This window comes from Callithrix jacchus, chromosome 9, assembly GCF_049354715.1.
Source record: "Callithrix jacchus isolate 240 chromosome 9, calJac240_pri, whole genome shotgun sequence".
In the NCBI taxonomy this organism is placed as follows: Eukaryota; Metazoa; Chordata; class Mammalia; order Primates; family Cebidae; genus Callithrix; species Callithrix jacchus.
The window spans coordinates 11,536,614-11,549,704 of NC_133510.1; the positions used below are offsets into that span (position 1 = coordinate 11,536,614).

The 13,091-nt window shown below is 45.1% G+C and overlaps 1 protein-coding gene across 7 annotated transcripts in view; it reads right to left on the bottom strand.

The window, feature by feature from the left end:
* Window positions 1-13,091, bottom strand: part of ETV6 (ETS variant transcription factor 6) — a 257,591-nt gene that overhangs the window by 140,208 nt on the left and 104,292 nt on the right. For 5 of the 7 annotated variants that reach the window (XM_002752140.6, XM_017975823.4, XM_078338299.1 and 2 more), the window contains one exon: window positions 8,849-8,978. The exons of 1 other annotated variant lie outside the window; for it this stretch is intronic. In XM_002752140.6, coding sequence (XP_002752186.1) covers window positions 8,849-8,978 — 130 coding nt within the window. The remainder of the gene's footprint in view (window positions 1-8,848; window positions 8,979-13,091) is intronic. One more of the 7 variants, XM_009003317.5, reaches the window with a different exon arrangement.

A 13,091-nucleotide genomic window follows, 5' to 3' on the forward strand; every position in this document is an offset into this window, starting at 1 on the left:
TATTGAACACCCGAAACCTTGTTTTAGGTGATTTTAGAAAAGAATTGTTATATCTTTCCTCACAAACCTTCAGCATCCTCGGTGAACCACTTTAGTTAGCACTCCACCCCAAAAACAGAGAATTCAGCTTCAGCTGACCTCGTAAAAGGTATCCCCTGCACAGCCCTGTGCCATAAACTTTTCCTTCTCGGCATCCAATCGTCACCCACCCCCCACCTACAGCTCTTTATCCATATGTGTACCTCCAATCTGCATTTCTACTACTGGAATCTTGCAGCCCTATTAGTACTAGCATCCATGAGAGCTACTAGTATTCACGATCTGCCGGAAGCAGAAATGGAGACCAATTTTGAAAGAATGGGGTTTCATCCACCCACCTAAGATGGAAGCATTAAATATCGGGGCAGCGTGACTAATTATACTTGGGAATTTACTTCGGCACGTGCCCAGAGCCAGAACCAGTTTAATGTCTCCAGTCCTGCTCTACCCCTCCTTAGAAGAGATGACAAAATGAACCACAAAACACTCACACATGGTTCAGGCAACTGAGACTCAGAATCCACCCATGGCAACAGCAAAAGCAGCAACATCTTTTTTTTTTTAATTGCATTTTAGGTTTTGGGGTACCTGTGAAGAACATGCAAGATGGCTGCATAGGTACACACGTGGCAGTGTGATTTGCTACCTTCCTCCCCTTCACCTATATCTGGCATTTCTCCCCATGCTATCTCTCCCCAACTCCCCCCGCCGCTGTCCCTCCCCTATTTCTCCCAACTCCCAGTGTGTAGTGCTCCCCTCCCTGTGTCCATGTGTTCTCATTGTTCAATGAGTGAGAACATGCAGTATTTCATTTTCTGTTCTTGTGTCAGTTGGCTGAGAATGATGTTCTCCAGGTTCATCCATGTCTCTACAAAGGACACGAATTCATCATTTTTGATTGCTGCATAATATTCCATAGTGTATATGTGCCACATTTTCCCTGTCCAGTCTATCATCAATGGGCATTTGGGTTGGTTCCAGGTCTTTGCCATTGTAAACAGTGCAAAAGCAGCAACATCTAGAGGTTCCTGCTAACATTTACCTCTGATGAAGCTGTCAGGGTCATCCTCCCAGAAACACCAAAAGTCTCAGTTGCTGATTTGTGATCTAACTCAGGCATGAAGCAAAATGGGAGAAAATGTCAGTTATTTGAGAATGGAAACGACTGTATTTGTATATACTCAGCTTAACCAGTGCTTTCTGATAATGAAGAAGAGGTGAGAAGTAACTTAGAAAAGCACAGTTCAAGCCAACATCGCACTAAACCTTTATCATATCTGCCACAAAGCATTAGGTAGAATATGTAAGGGTGGCGGTGGAGCTCACGGGCAGGAACTGCTCAAGCTTCAGAACCCCATCATGACAAGAGAAAGACCACAGTGGTATTGAGGGTTGGCGAAATCCAAGAGGAGGCAATAGACAGGAGAATTAAGAAATGGAAATGAAGTTTCTGATTTCCTGTTGTTGTTCAAGTCCCATAAAACGGGCTGGTTCTCATCGTCTTTTATTTTTTCAGAGCTCTCTCTCAGTCTGCTACAGCCTTTCAGTGTTGAGTCTAAAATACAACTGGGCATCTCTGGACTCAAATAAATAATGCAGAGTATCAGGCAGGGACAACCCATTGCCAACAGTTTCCAAACATTGCTTCAGAACTCTGAGGAAAGGGACAGCTTGTGACTCTAATGGGGTGCCATGCCGTCCTTATCCTCCCCTGCCCTCCCCTCCTCATCCCCCACAGCAAAACCAGGGCCACTTTGGCAGAGCTGATGCTGGAGGAACTGCCTTAAATGTACACAGAGCTCACTGCATGAAATGAAGTGAAAAAAAAAGGTCAGGAAACCTCTGGTTATATATTTTTTTCTTAAAAAAAAAAAAAAAAGACATCTATAAATAGCTGCATTTATTGAAGCTGCTTCCTTATCAGGAAGCATGGAGCTAGGAATTAACGTTTGCTTGCATCGGAAATTCTTTCAGACAGCAAACCCAAAAAGGAAATTTCCCTTCCAAAGCATCCTGGCTGTTCTGCTGTGGGCTGTTTTTGCTCTTCAAGCTGTTTGAAGCAGCTCACCAGGGCCCTCGTACAGCCACATGTGCTGAGGGGAAAGTAGAAAGCCTTCAGGCATTTGAACGTAAAAAGTAAAGGCACCCAAAAGAAGGCTCAAGGGGGAACGGGTATAAAATGCCAGTGGCTGGTCAGCTTTGTTAGAAGTCATTACTGCTTTGTAAGACACTGACAGAGAATTAAGTCTCTTCTCCTTGTCCTCATCTCAACTCTGCTGGTGATATCACTGCACGTCACGGGCAGCTGTGAGGAGAGGCCATTTTTGGAACGCTGATGTGATAGCAAAGGACAGGGGAGGACTTGATAGGTATCAGAAGAGCGGGGAAGGCTAAAGAAGGAGATGTGCAGATTCAGGCAAGACGGTGAAGAAAGTTCCAGAGGGAGGGAGGGAGGTGTGGGTAAGAAAAGGTCCTGGGATGGAGTGCCCTAGAGCAAAACTGAGTCCCTAGAAATCACAGGGGACCGTCTGAAAGTAAAGCTTATTTCCATCGCAACTTAGGAAAATTTCAATACCACACAGAGAGAAGAACTCTAGGTCCTTTCTTTTTTTTTTTTTTTGAGACGGAGTTTCGCTCTTGTTACCCAGGCTGGAGTGCAATGGTGCGATCTCGGCTCACCGCAACTTCCACCTCCTGGGTTCAGGCAATTCTCCTGCCTCAGCCTCCCGAGTAGCTGGGATTACAGGCACGTGCCACCATGCCCAGCTAGTTTTTTGTATTTTGAGTAGAGACGGGGTTTCACCATGTTGACCAGGATGGTCTCGATCTCTTGACCTCGTGATCCACCAGCCTCGGCCTCCCAAAGTGCTGGGATTACAGGCGTGAGCCACCGCGCCCGGCCCTCTAGGTCCTTTCTTGAATGAAACAGATGGACAAGGACATGCATGTTTCCCTTTGGTCCGGCATGGGGAAGCCATCTCCTCACAGGCTATCCGCCATAGCCGGAAACGGAAATGGAACTCTGGTGAGCTACCTGGCTGCTGCAGGCGTTATACAGAAATGAGCTCTGATACTTCTAAGAAAGCCCTCATTAGTAGGCGTCAATAGAAACTTGAGTCTTAGAGAGGTTAATTCATCTCTCTAATACAAAGAGCCAACCCTGAAATTAAAGTCCATTCACATCTATCCAGACCAGAGTCCTTTCTATGACCATGGTTTTTTATTTGGAGACTTCAAAAAGCAGTGGGACCCTGTTCCTAGAAGGGCACCCCTCACAAAATGCTGGGGAATCGAACACTGGATTGAGCCCTCTCAGAGCTAGCCCATCAGGGCCTACAGGGCCAGCCCTGGCATTCTAGTTGCAGGGAGAAATTCAACTTTAACCTGAGCTCACGAGAGTGCAAAGAGGGGGAGGCAGCAGGACTGGTAAAAAAAAAAAAAAAAAACAGAATATACTATCCATAGGGACAGGCTGTTATCCTGATGCCTCTACCTCATGCTATTGAGAGGGAGAAGCCCCTCTGCTGCGGATTCAGCACAACTGCGTGATCATGTGGCATCACTGGAAGCACATCTGTCCCCGTCCCTGTACCTGGACTTCAGCAGTCAGCAGTGCCCCTACTTTCAAGTCCATGAAACTCCGTCATTATGTTTTCTCCTAAAAAAGCTGAAAGATGGTTTCAAGAAGTAGCGATCACATTCGGCCCTTCACATGCTGTGCGAACCTGGACAATCCAGCTGACCTATCGGAGCCACGGTCAGCTCATCAAACAGAATTAACAGCACCTACCTCAAGACCGCTGCACAATTGAGACAAGAAGTCTGAGCGCATCTTGTTATGTATAAAAATATAAAATAATAACGATGATCGTGTTCAGCTCCCAGTTTTGCCTCTTTTTTTTGGGAACAAACATAATGTGAAAGTATATAAAATTGTTGCTCCTACCCAATTAGACAAGAGAGGCAGCGCAGCCCTTCTCACTATGCTGGTTCTAATATAGCTGTGCCTGTCACGTGGCTGTCTTAAACTCAGTTACTCTGCTGAAAGGCACAACAGCCGAGTGGGTTGAGCAGCGAGGTACCGTTTCTAAAGGAAGGCATTAAATTAAATTATTAAACACACACAAGCCGGAGTAGTAATGTAAGAATTCTGAAAGATTCACAAGGAAAGGAAAGAGAGCCAAGGGACTATTTCTGGTGTTCTGACTCCAGAAAACGCCGAGCGGCTATTATGGCTATTTATTAACCCGCAACATCATAAACCCTAACCCTATTAAATATGACGAATGAGTCCTGGGTTCCGATTTTTAAATATCATTCACAGGGATTGCAGAAGGCCAAATGGACACTGCAAAATGCAAGGTCTGCGGGCAAATGACACGATGTCAACGAAATGTGAGATGAGCATGTTTAAAAGAAATTTAAAACAAAGACATTTCATTATTTAAATTCTGCCGCATCAATCTGAACGATACTAACACTGTTATCGTAAGGATGGGCCTGCTCATCACTGTCTGAGGCCCAGTGTTTTGTAAGAGTCTCTGCCAATCAGCAGGCTGGCAGCACCTCGTGAGGTGCTTTAACTGCCCCCTTCAGCAGCCTCTCCCCCACGAGTTTAGAAAAAGGGTGGCCTTTGGGTAGACAAATCAGAAAACGTCCCTCCCTCGAGAGACTACAAGTCTCCTGGTGGGAACTGGGCAAAGGTATCCTTTGCTCCCAGCAACAGCCCTTCTCTGCTTAGAGTCAGGAGTGATCCTTCCTGGGCACCCTTGGGGATCCTCAGTCTTTCAAGTGTCTTCAAGCTACGATGCGAGGCTTATGTTCCTTGAAAGAATGAAACTTTTTGTTCCACCTGTCTGCTATAATTGTTGTACTTTGGCTCTTCCACACTCAAGCTTCAAAAAACATTCAGCACCCTTTACAGAATAAGGGGAAGAAGAGAAAATGATGCCCTTTCTATCCTCTCAACAAACATACTTGTGTTTGCTCTCCCGATGAGCAGGGGAGTTCTGCTGTTGAAGGGCACTGTCCTGCTAATCTGGGCAGTGAGGCAGAGCAGGATGGCATGGGCCTGCCTTCTTTCCCCGCTCTCCTCCTGCCCTCAGCCCAGGCTGCTTTCCCAGTACTTTTTCAAGTCCTCACTAATCAGCACTTAACACTTTACTCCATTTATCACTTTGCTTTTATCACTGGCAAATAAAAGCAAAAGGCATCGCTCTCTACTTCTCAGTAGCTTGCTAATTTGTTATGCTGTATCTTCAGTTTGGGTCTAGCTCTGTGTTTGCAGAATAAAATGGTGAGAAACTCTCTGTATGAGAATCTTAAATATTAAGATCTCTGCTCCCCTCAACCCCCACCCACAATGATATATGTTGAATTAAGAATGAAAAAAGAGAAAGAAAGAATTAAGAGAGAGGATTTATCTGGTAATCAATGGAAAACTGAAAAGAAGTCACTTCGAGACATACCAGTCTGGTGAGTATCTCTTTAAAATAAGCAGCTAAAAATGCCTTCAACTTAGCAATACCATAAATGTCCCGCTGCTGTCTTGGTTTTGAGATTCTTCCCCGTACTTTCCACGAGCATTCCACTGGGAATTGTCTGGAATCCCAGATTAATAACCCAATTCCCTGGTTAGAATATTTATTTTCTTTTAGCTTTGGAAACTCGGCTGGGATGCATCTTCAAGTGTGTGGCACAGCTTCAGTCATCATAGGGGTTATATGCTCCTCTCAAACAGGATGACAAGGAGCAGAATCCTAGAACAGGAGCAGGAGGACGGAAGCTCAGCCTCACTCGGAAAGCCCCAGCTGAGGGCAAACAGCAGGAGCCTGGGAACCTCCACTTCCAGAGGATTCAATACAGATGTCAGACCCAGTGGTGTCACAACGGGTCTCATGCAGATTACTAAGGAGAAGTGTGTCAAGTCAGTTAGACTGCCACAGGGTAGGGATTCAGGCAAAATCATTCCCGTAACCCGAATCCATAATCTACTGATGAAATGGCAAGGTTTCCAGGAATATGCTACAGTTCTATATTTGATAGTTGTCTACGTGGGGAATCTATCCATTCTTCGAAGGGTGACATGAAAGCCTTTCAACAGCAGAGAGAGCAGACAGAACCGCAATTAGAACAGATTCCAGCCATAAACCAGCACTACGACCGTATCAGTGAACGCTGGCTAAGTGTCAATGCTGAATTCATCCATCCATCCAAAAAATATTCACTCAACACATACTTTATGGTGGTATAGTGGACATGAGATCCTAGGCTCTGGAGTCAGCCAGAACTGAGTTTGAGTCTTGACTCTCTCTCTCTTCCTGGTTCTGTGACTGACCTTGAAAAATTACTTAAATTGTCTAAGCCCTTATGTGTGACATGAAGATAAATGAAGACCTGCCTTATAGGTATTGTGAGAATGAATTAAAAGAATTCCTGTAAAGGACTTCACCCAGTACCTGGCACAGGGTAATCCCATGATAAATATTAGCTCTTACGGTTGTGTGCTAGGCACACCGAAGGAGCTACTAAAATGCTGGTAAGCAGCACAGATGCAGCTCAACAGGTGAACTGTCTACTCAAGGGGAAATTCAAGTGTTAGTACGGAAGAAGCAATTCAAAGTAAGGAGAAAGATGCCTCCGATGAGAATCATAGTATTTTAAAGTTAGGAAGGCTATTAAACATTTTCTTGTCCACACACAGTATTTTACACCAGGAGAACTGCGTTAAATTACTCATCTGGTAATCAATGGAAAATGGTGAAAAGAAGCCACTTCGAGGCATACCATTGTGGTGAGTATCTCTTTAAAATAAGCAGCTAAAAATGCCTTCAACTGAGCAATATCCAAATGTCCTACTGGGTAGAACAGCAGAACTAGCTGAAAGGTAAGCTCTCCTGACCTCCAGTTTGGCCTGTTTGTTTGTTTCCTCATGATAACATCTGGTGGAAGATAGTTAAGGAGCTTCCATAAGTCAAGGCATCCAGAAGTAAACCAGGAGCAGGGCCTCCTCGGGGGATGTTGCAAAATATAGGAATAAAAAGTTACAAAAGAAATCTCAGCCTGCTCCTCTGTGCTAGAATTGCAGTTCCACAGAGCAGGGGAGTTTTTTCTGCTTTGTTCATTTCTGCACCCCCAGGACACAGAAGAATGCTGGGCACAGCAGAGGCAATCAATAACTCTTTGTGGGATGAATAAATGAATGAACTAGCAGCAGAAGCGTTCTGCGTGGGTGGCATGAGCATGTTCCACCCCAAGGCAAGTACTTCTGAAGTGAATCTATGGGTCACAAGATGACTTCCGAAGGAAAATTCGCTATCACCTGGCTGCTGTTTCTTTTCCAGTTGTGTCTGCTCCCATGGTGCCATAACATTCCAGTTTCCGAAGGACACTGATGTTCCCAGCCATGACCCCGGCACCTTTACAGTTCCAACCTCCTTAAAAGTGGAGGAAAAGATAGCAGAATAGCGCTGTGTCCTTTACCTCCCTGCCCAAGTGAAGCGGAAATGTCTTGACCACAGTAGGCAGCAACTTTGTAAAAACTGATTGAAGCAGCAAGCTGGAGGGAAAGGATTCCCATGCCCCCAACTCCTTGCAAACATCCCAGCAACCATCTACACTGGGGAGGCAGAAGGCATAAGCAAGCAGCGTTCCCCCAGGAACCTCAGAATCACAGTCATCTCATTCCCTGAATTACCAGCGAGAGAAAGGAAGAACTTGTATCCTCTGTCTCCTATTGCCCTCTGCATTCAGAAAGCAACCTTCTGGGGAGGGTGGAACGGGAGGAAAGGAACCTGGGAGCATCACCATGCCAGAGAGAGATGGTGAGCAAGACTGGGCCACCATTTAAGTCATTGAAAGGGCCAAGGTGATCCCAAGAGTCCTCTATAGCCTAGTCTTGTGCCCTCAAGGTAACATTCAAGGCAGAGAAGCTGGGATTTTCTTGGACACTGTGAAGAGGGTGGGAATCAGGTGATTCAGACTCTCCAGCTGCTCCAGTCCCATTTTATCACCTGAGCTGGGTGGCAGTAAGAGAAAGGCAGACAAAAAGGACCCAGCAGATGTCAACGGCCTTGGAGACCAGTATCAGCAGCACAGGTGTGTACGTCCCCAACCTCTCTGCCAAGTGCAGCTGAGGAATGAGATGGGGCCATGGTGGGCCAAGGGGTAGAGATGATCTGGGAAAGAAAGGTGGAAGCACCATGGACTGCAGCTGCTGAGGCAAAGCAAACACAAGAGAAGCAAGAGAGACTGGAGGAGACGTCGAGAGAGGGTAAGAGAGAGGACCTAGGCAGGCCTAGAAAAAGAAGGGAAAAAGTAGCCAGCACAGACAGGGAGGGGAAGGAGGGCCCTGGAAAGAAAGGAAGAGCACACAGTTTAAAAACAAAGCAGCAGTGAGTCTGACTCACAAACTGAGCAAAATTTAAGACCAAAGAAAATATTAAAGTTGAGTAAGCGTGAATTTGGGAATAGAGATAAACTCTGCACACACACAAAAACATCTTGTCTACTAGGAGATTTAGTTGGCTCTGCTGTATACTGCATGTTTCCAGGTGTTTTTGTTTTTGTTTTTTAACATGTCATGGGGAAGAAATTAACACACTGAGAATAAGGAACAGGAACCTAAAACTTTTCAAAGACAACTGCGGGTGGGGGGTGTGAAAGATTCCAAAGCAGCATGGCGAAGTCCTGTGAAAACGACCTCAGAGCTTGCCCCTCTCTGTCCTGGAGCCCAGTGCCTGCCCCCCACACCCCCTGCCGCTGCCCCATGCCATCAATCATCTGCCCCTCTCAGGTCACGGACACTCACGCAGGTGCGCAGGCAGGCGGATCGAGTCTTCCTCCATCCTGAGCGCTCGAGGCACTGGAACATGAAGTGGCGTTGAGGAAGCGTAACTCGGCACTGGACTCTCTGGAGGTGTATATGAAATTCGTTCCTGCTGTTAAAAATAAGGGCAGGAAGAGGGGAGGGGGAGAGAGACAATGAAAGCTTGGAATGGAGATGCCAGATCATCTGGGGGGTGGGGAGCAAAAGGGAGGTGGGGCACTTGCACTACCAGCTTCCCAAGCCATCCGGCTGGTTCTCTCTGTAGAGATGCTGTATACAGTTGCGTTTCAGATGCCTAGTACTGGGGCTATACAACAAAACCCTGCAATCATTGAAAATGGCCATTACGTTGGACTCAGGTCAACAGGTTGTACACCTGTGGTTTGTGCAAGTAAAGAGGGACAAAAGGGAACAAAAATGTATGTTCAAGAGAACGGCAACTTTCTATAAATGACTTGCCCAAGTGGCATAATTCATGCCATTGATATACTAATGCCACATTTCCTCTTCGGTAGCAACATTCCCAGCTTCTAATCAAAGTATGATTCTAGATTCACTTCCACAGAGAGTCAGCCGAACAAGTAAAGTGACAGCTTCAGAGATGTAGTAGATTTAGAACTTAAATCCACAAGGAAGATGTTTCTATTGTCCACATCTCACCATACAGCAACCGCAACCAAAAATATCCAACATCTGATTTCTTCCTTCATTGCAAGGAATTATCGGCAATAGTAATGAATATCTCCTTGTTCCTTCATTCCCCATCTCAGAATCAATATTTCCTTTCCCTCTGAAGTATTTCATAGTTCATTCAAAGAATTATTTGAATTTAAAAGAAGTACTGTTGGACACCTTATTGACTGTCAAAGGGTGGGGAGAGCTTCAGTGGATCCTCCATTTAAATTCAAACAAGCAGCATTTGCTAGATCAATTAAAACAAACTAGATGAGGTGGGAAGGATTACTGTGAGTTTTAAGTTAAAATAAGCAAATAATGGCAAGAAACCAACTACTAGTTTCAGCAGAACAGCAGCGCAATTTGCATGTTAGATCAACACACCAACTAGGTTGACTTGCAGTCCATAGGTAAACATAACTTCAGGAGTGTCTGTAGTTTAACAGGGCAATGTAAAATGAAACATACAATATCCAAAAATACGGTGAAAAGGAAAGACCAGTAAGATGCCACTAAGAAAATAAAAATCAGGAGCAAAAGAAAATCGTACATTGAAGTAAAGGGAAGGCGGTGTTTACATTTTGGAAAGATAACTCTTTTTTTTTTTTTGAGACGGAGTTTTGCTCTTGTTACCCAGGCTGGAGTGCAATGGCACAATCTCGGCTCACCACAACCTCCGCCCCGCCTCCTGGGTTCAGGCAATTCTCCTGCTTCAGCCTCCCGAGTCACTGGGACTACAGGCGGGCACCACCATGCCCAGGTAATTTTTGTATTTTTTAGTAGAGACGGTGTTTCCACCTTGTTGACCAGGATGGTCTCGATCTCTTGACCTCGTGATCCGCCCGCCTCGGCCTCCCAAAGTGCTGGGATTACAGGCGTGAGTCACCGTGCCTGGCCGGAAAGATAATTCTTTTAACATTTTACATCTCATCAAATGTGCAAAGGGTAGAAGGGAAGTCCCCGCCCCTATAACCAAATTAAAGTTTCTCCTCTGCTCACAGCCTGGAAAGTTTGGCAGTTGTGGTAGGAAGTTTTGATTTTAAATGAATGTATACACATTGTTACAATTTCCAAATGGAATTGTTATACCTTCCCCAAGGCACCCACCAGAAGCAACTAGGGCAGTTGGAATATTTCTGTTTAAACATACATCCTGAGGTTTCCTGGTGAATTTCTTAATGAAGGGCAGGCATGTATATCCCAGGTTTCATGTCTGTGTCAATTAAAATGTCCTGTGAAGTCACCCACAGACAAAACCTTCAATTGCACTTTTCTTGAACTTTACCAAGCATCACACATATTTTGAGAAACTTTAAGGACACGTTATACTTTTTGGTGGTTTGGGACACTTTGGGATGAACAAAGAAAACACACACACACGCACGCACACACACACGCACATGCACACACACATGCAGACACATACACGCACACGCACACACACGCACATACACAACAGAAAATCTATTCAGAGGTTTTAAAGGTGAGGTGGACTTTTGAGCCTTTGAAAATTCTGCTTTTCTAATTTAACAAATTCTCCATACTCTGCAACTCTTGTCTGACACCCCCCAATCCCTTTATATACCTAGATATCTACCATTCACTTTATTCTAGGAAATAGCTTTCTGTTTTGTTCCGGATTTTGCAGAAGTGAAACTTGGTGAAGAAAACATCAGCAGGCAAAGGGTCTTCAAAAGGCCTGCACTAGTGCAAGAAAGAAACAAGGTATCACTTTGAAATTCAGTGACTCTTCTTTCCCTTGAAGCAAAGAAAAACTGGTAAGACCCACTGGCTGGTTGACCAGAGTGCGGCAGCCTTATCCCCGCCTCCCCCAGCTCCACCAAGGCAAGCTGGAAGAAACCCAGCCCTCCAGGCTGACCGCACTTAGGTCTTGGGAACGCCATCTCCAGCCTACTGAGGAGAGTCTGGTTAGCTATTACCCTGAAAGTGTATATCCTGTGATTTACTAAATTATCATTTGCATCAGACCTTCATTTCACTGTGCTCTCTTTAAAAGCTTTCACTTTAAAAGCACACACTTGGGTGTGCTTTCACTTCGACATGGCTCCCTGACCTTACGCTGAAACACCACACTTCTGCCATCCCCCCCAAACCCAGTCCAAACAATTTTAGATGGAGACAACTGTGCTATTTCATGATGAAAACTTGTAAAAGGAAGGCCAGAGATGAAGAAACTGTGGCCCACCGATCTCCCCACATTCCTGATGGTTTCTACTCAGCTGGAGGACAGATTTCCACACCATAAGCTCTTTTTCAAAGGTTCAATGAAGAGACATGTCAGCAACAAAAGAGAGGTTACCTTGACCAAGACGGACAAATGCAAAATGTGCTTCTAGGGCCTGAGAGTACTCTTCTGGCAACCATGGCACGCTAAGGTAACTCTGGGCTCAGTGGCTGCAGAGCACTTGGGGACCCCAAAAAGACGCTATACCGTGTGTGGGCTTTGTTCCAAGGAGAACAAAACACAGTCTCGGGAATTCCACACTACAGATACTCCTTTGTCTCTCTTTTTGTGAATCTCTAGAGTGACTTTCACAGTCCTCATTTTTTTTTAATTCTACTGCAGTAACCACACACTTAACATCTATCTACCCTGGCACATCAGCAGACTATCAGCAATTGGAAAAATTAAGCAAATACCACCGTCTCAGATGGAGATGTGGAAACATAGAAGCTTAAGAACCCTAACATCCAATTTCCCACATAAAGGGATCCTCTTTACTCCACCAACAAAGGAGGGGGTGGTGGTGAGAGTCCCAGCTTACAGCTCACTCACCTCTAAAGCAGATGAAAAACAGAGGTGCTTTCTTTTAACATCACGGAGAATGGGTGCATGTGGGGGGGAGGGGGGATAAAGATTTTCCCAAGAGGATTATAACCACTGCTCTAATTAAATTAAAATGCTACGGACAGTGATATTAATGTATTCAAGTGTTGCAGGGGATGAACTGCTGGTGGAGGTCAGTGTGACTAAGATGTGGTTCCATTATTGTTTAGATGCTGTAAAAAAGAAAACCAGCCGCTCTGAAATGTGCAGATACAACCTATCAAACCAACCAGCGGAACGAAAGGAAAGCACTGCAATTTCTGAGGCCAACTCTAATACCTACGAGCAGGGTGTCAAGGAGGCAGCATAAAGCACTGGGAAGAGAAAATAGGCTGAAAACTTGCAGGCCAGGCTGAAATGTAAATTTCACTAACCATTATAGGAAGCTCAAAAGAAAAAATGGAGTATGGAGTAGGGTGGTCTCTGGAAAGCGCAAGGACCGAAGCCGAAATGAGTCACGTTCCCTTTTCCATTCCTCCCCTAACCATGAAGGGCCAGTGAAGGGTACCCATCTAATTTTGTTCATTTTTAAACCGAATGCCTAGGAGCCCGTGACTTCCCTATGAAACAGGCATATACATTTTATGCTTAGTAGGAGAATGTTATTTCTCCATGTCCACCTGCCCCTACCCTCAGGTTGCATATCATAACAGAAGAGTCAAAAAGTGAGTATTATTACCAAAAGGTCTCTCTCTTCAAAAT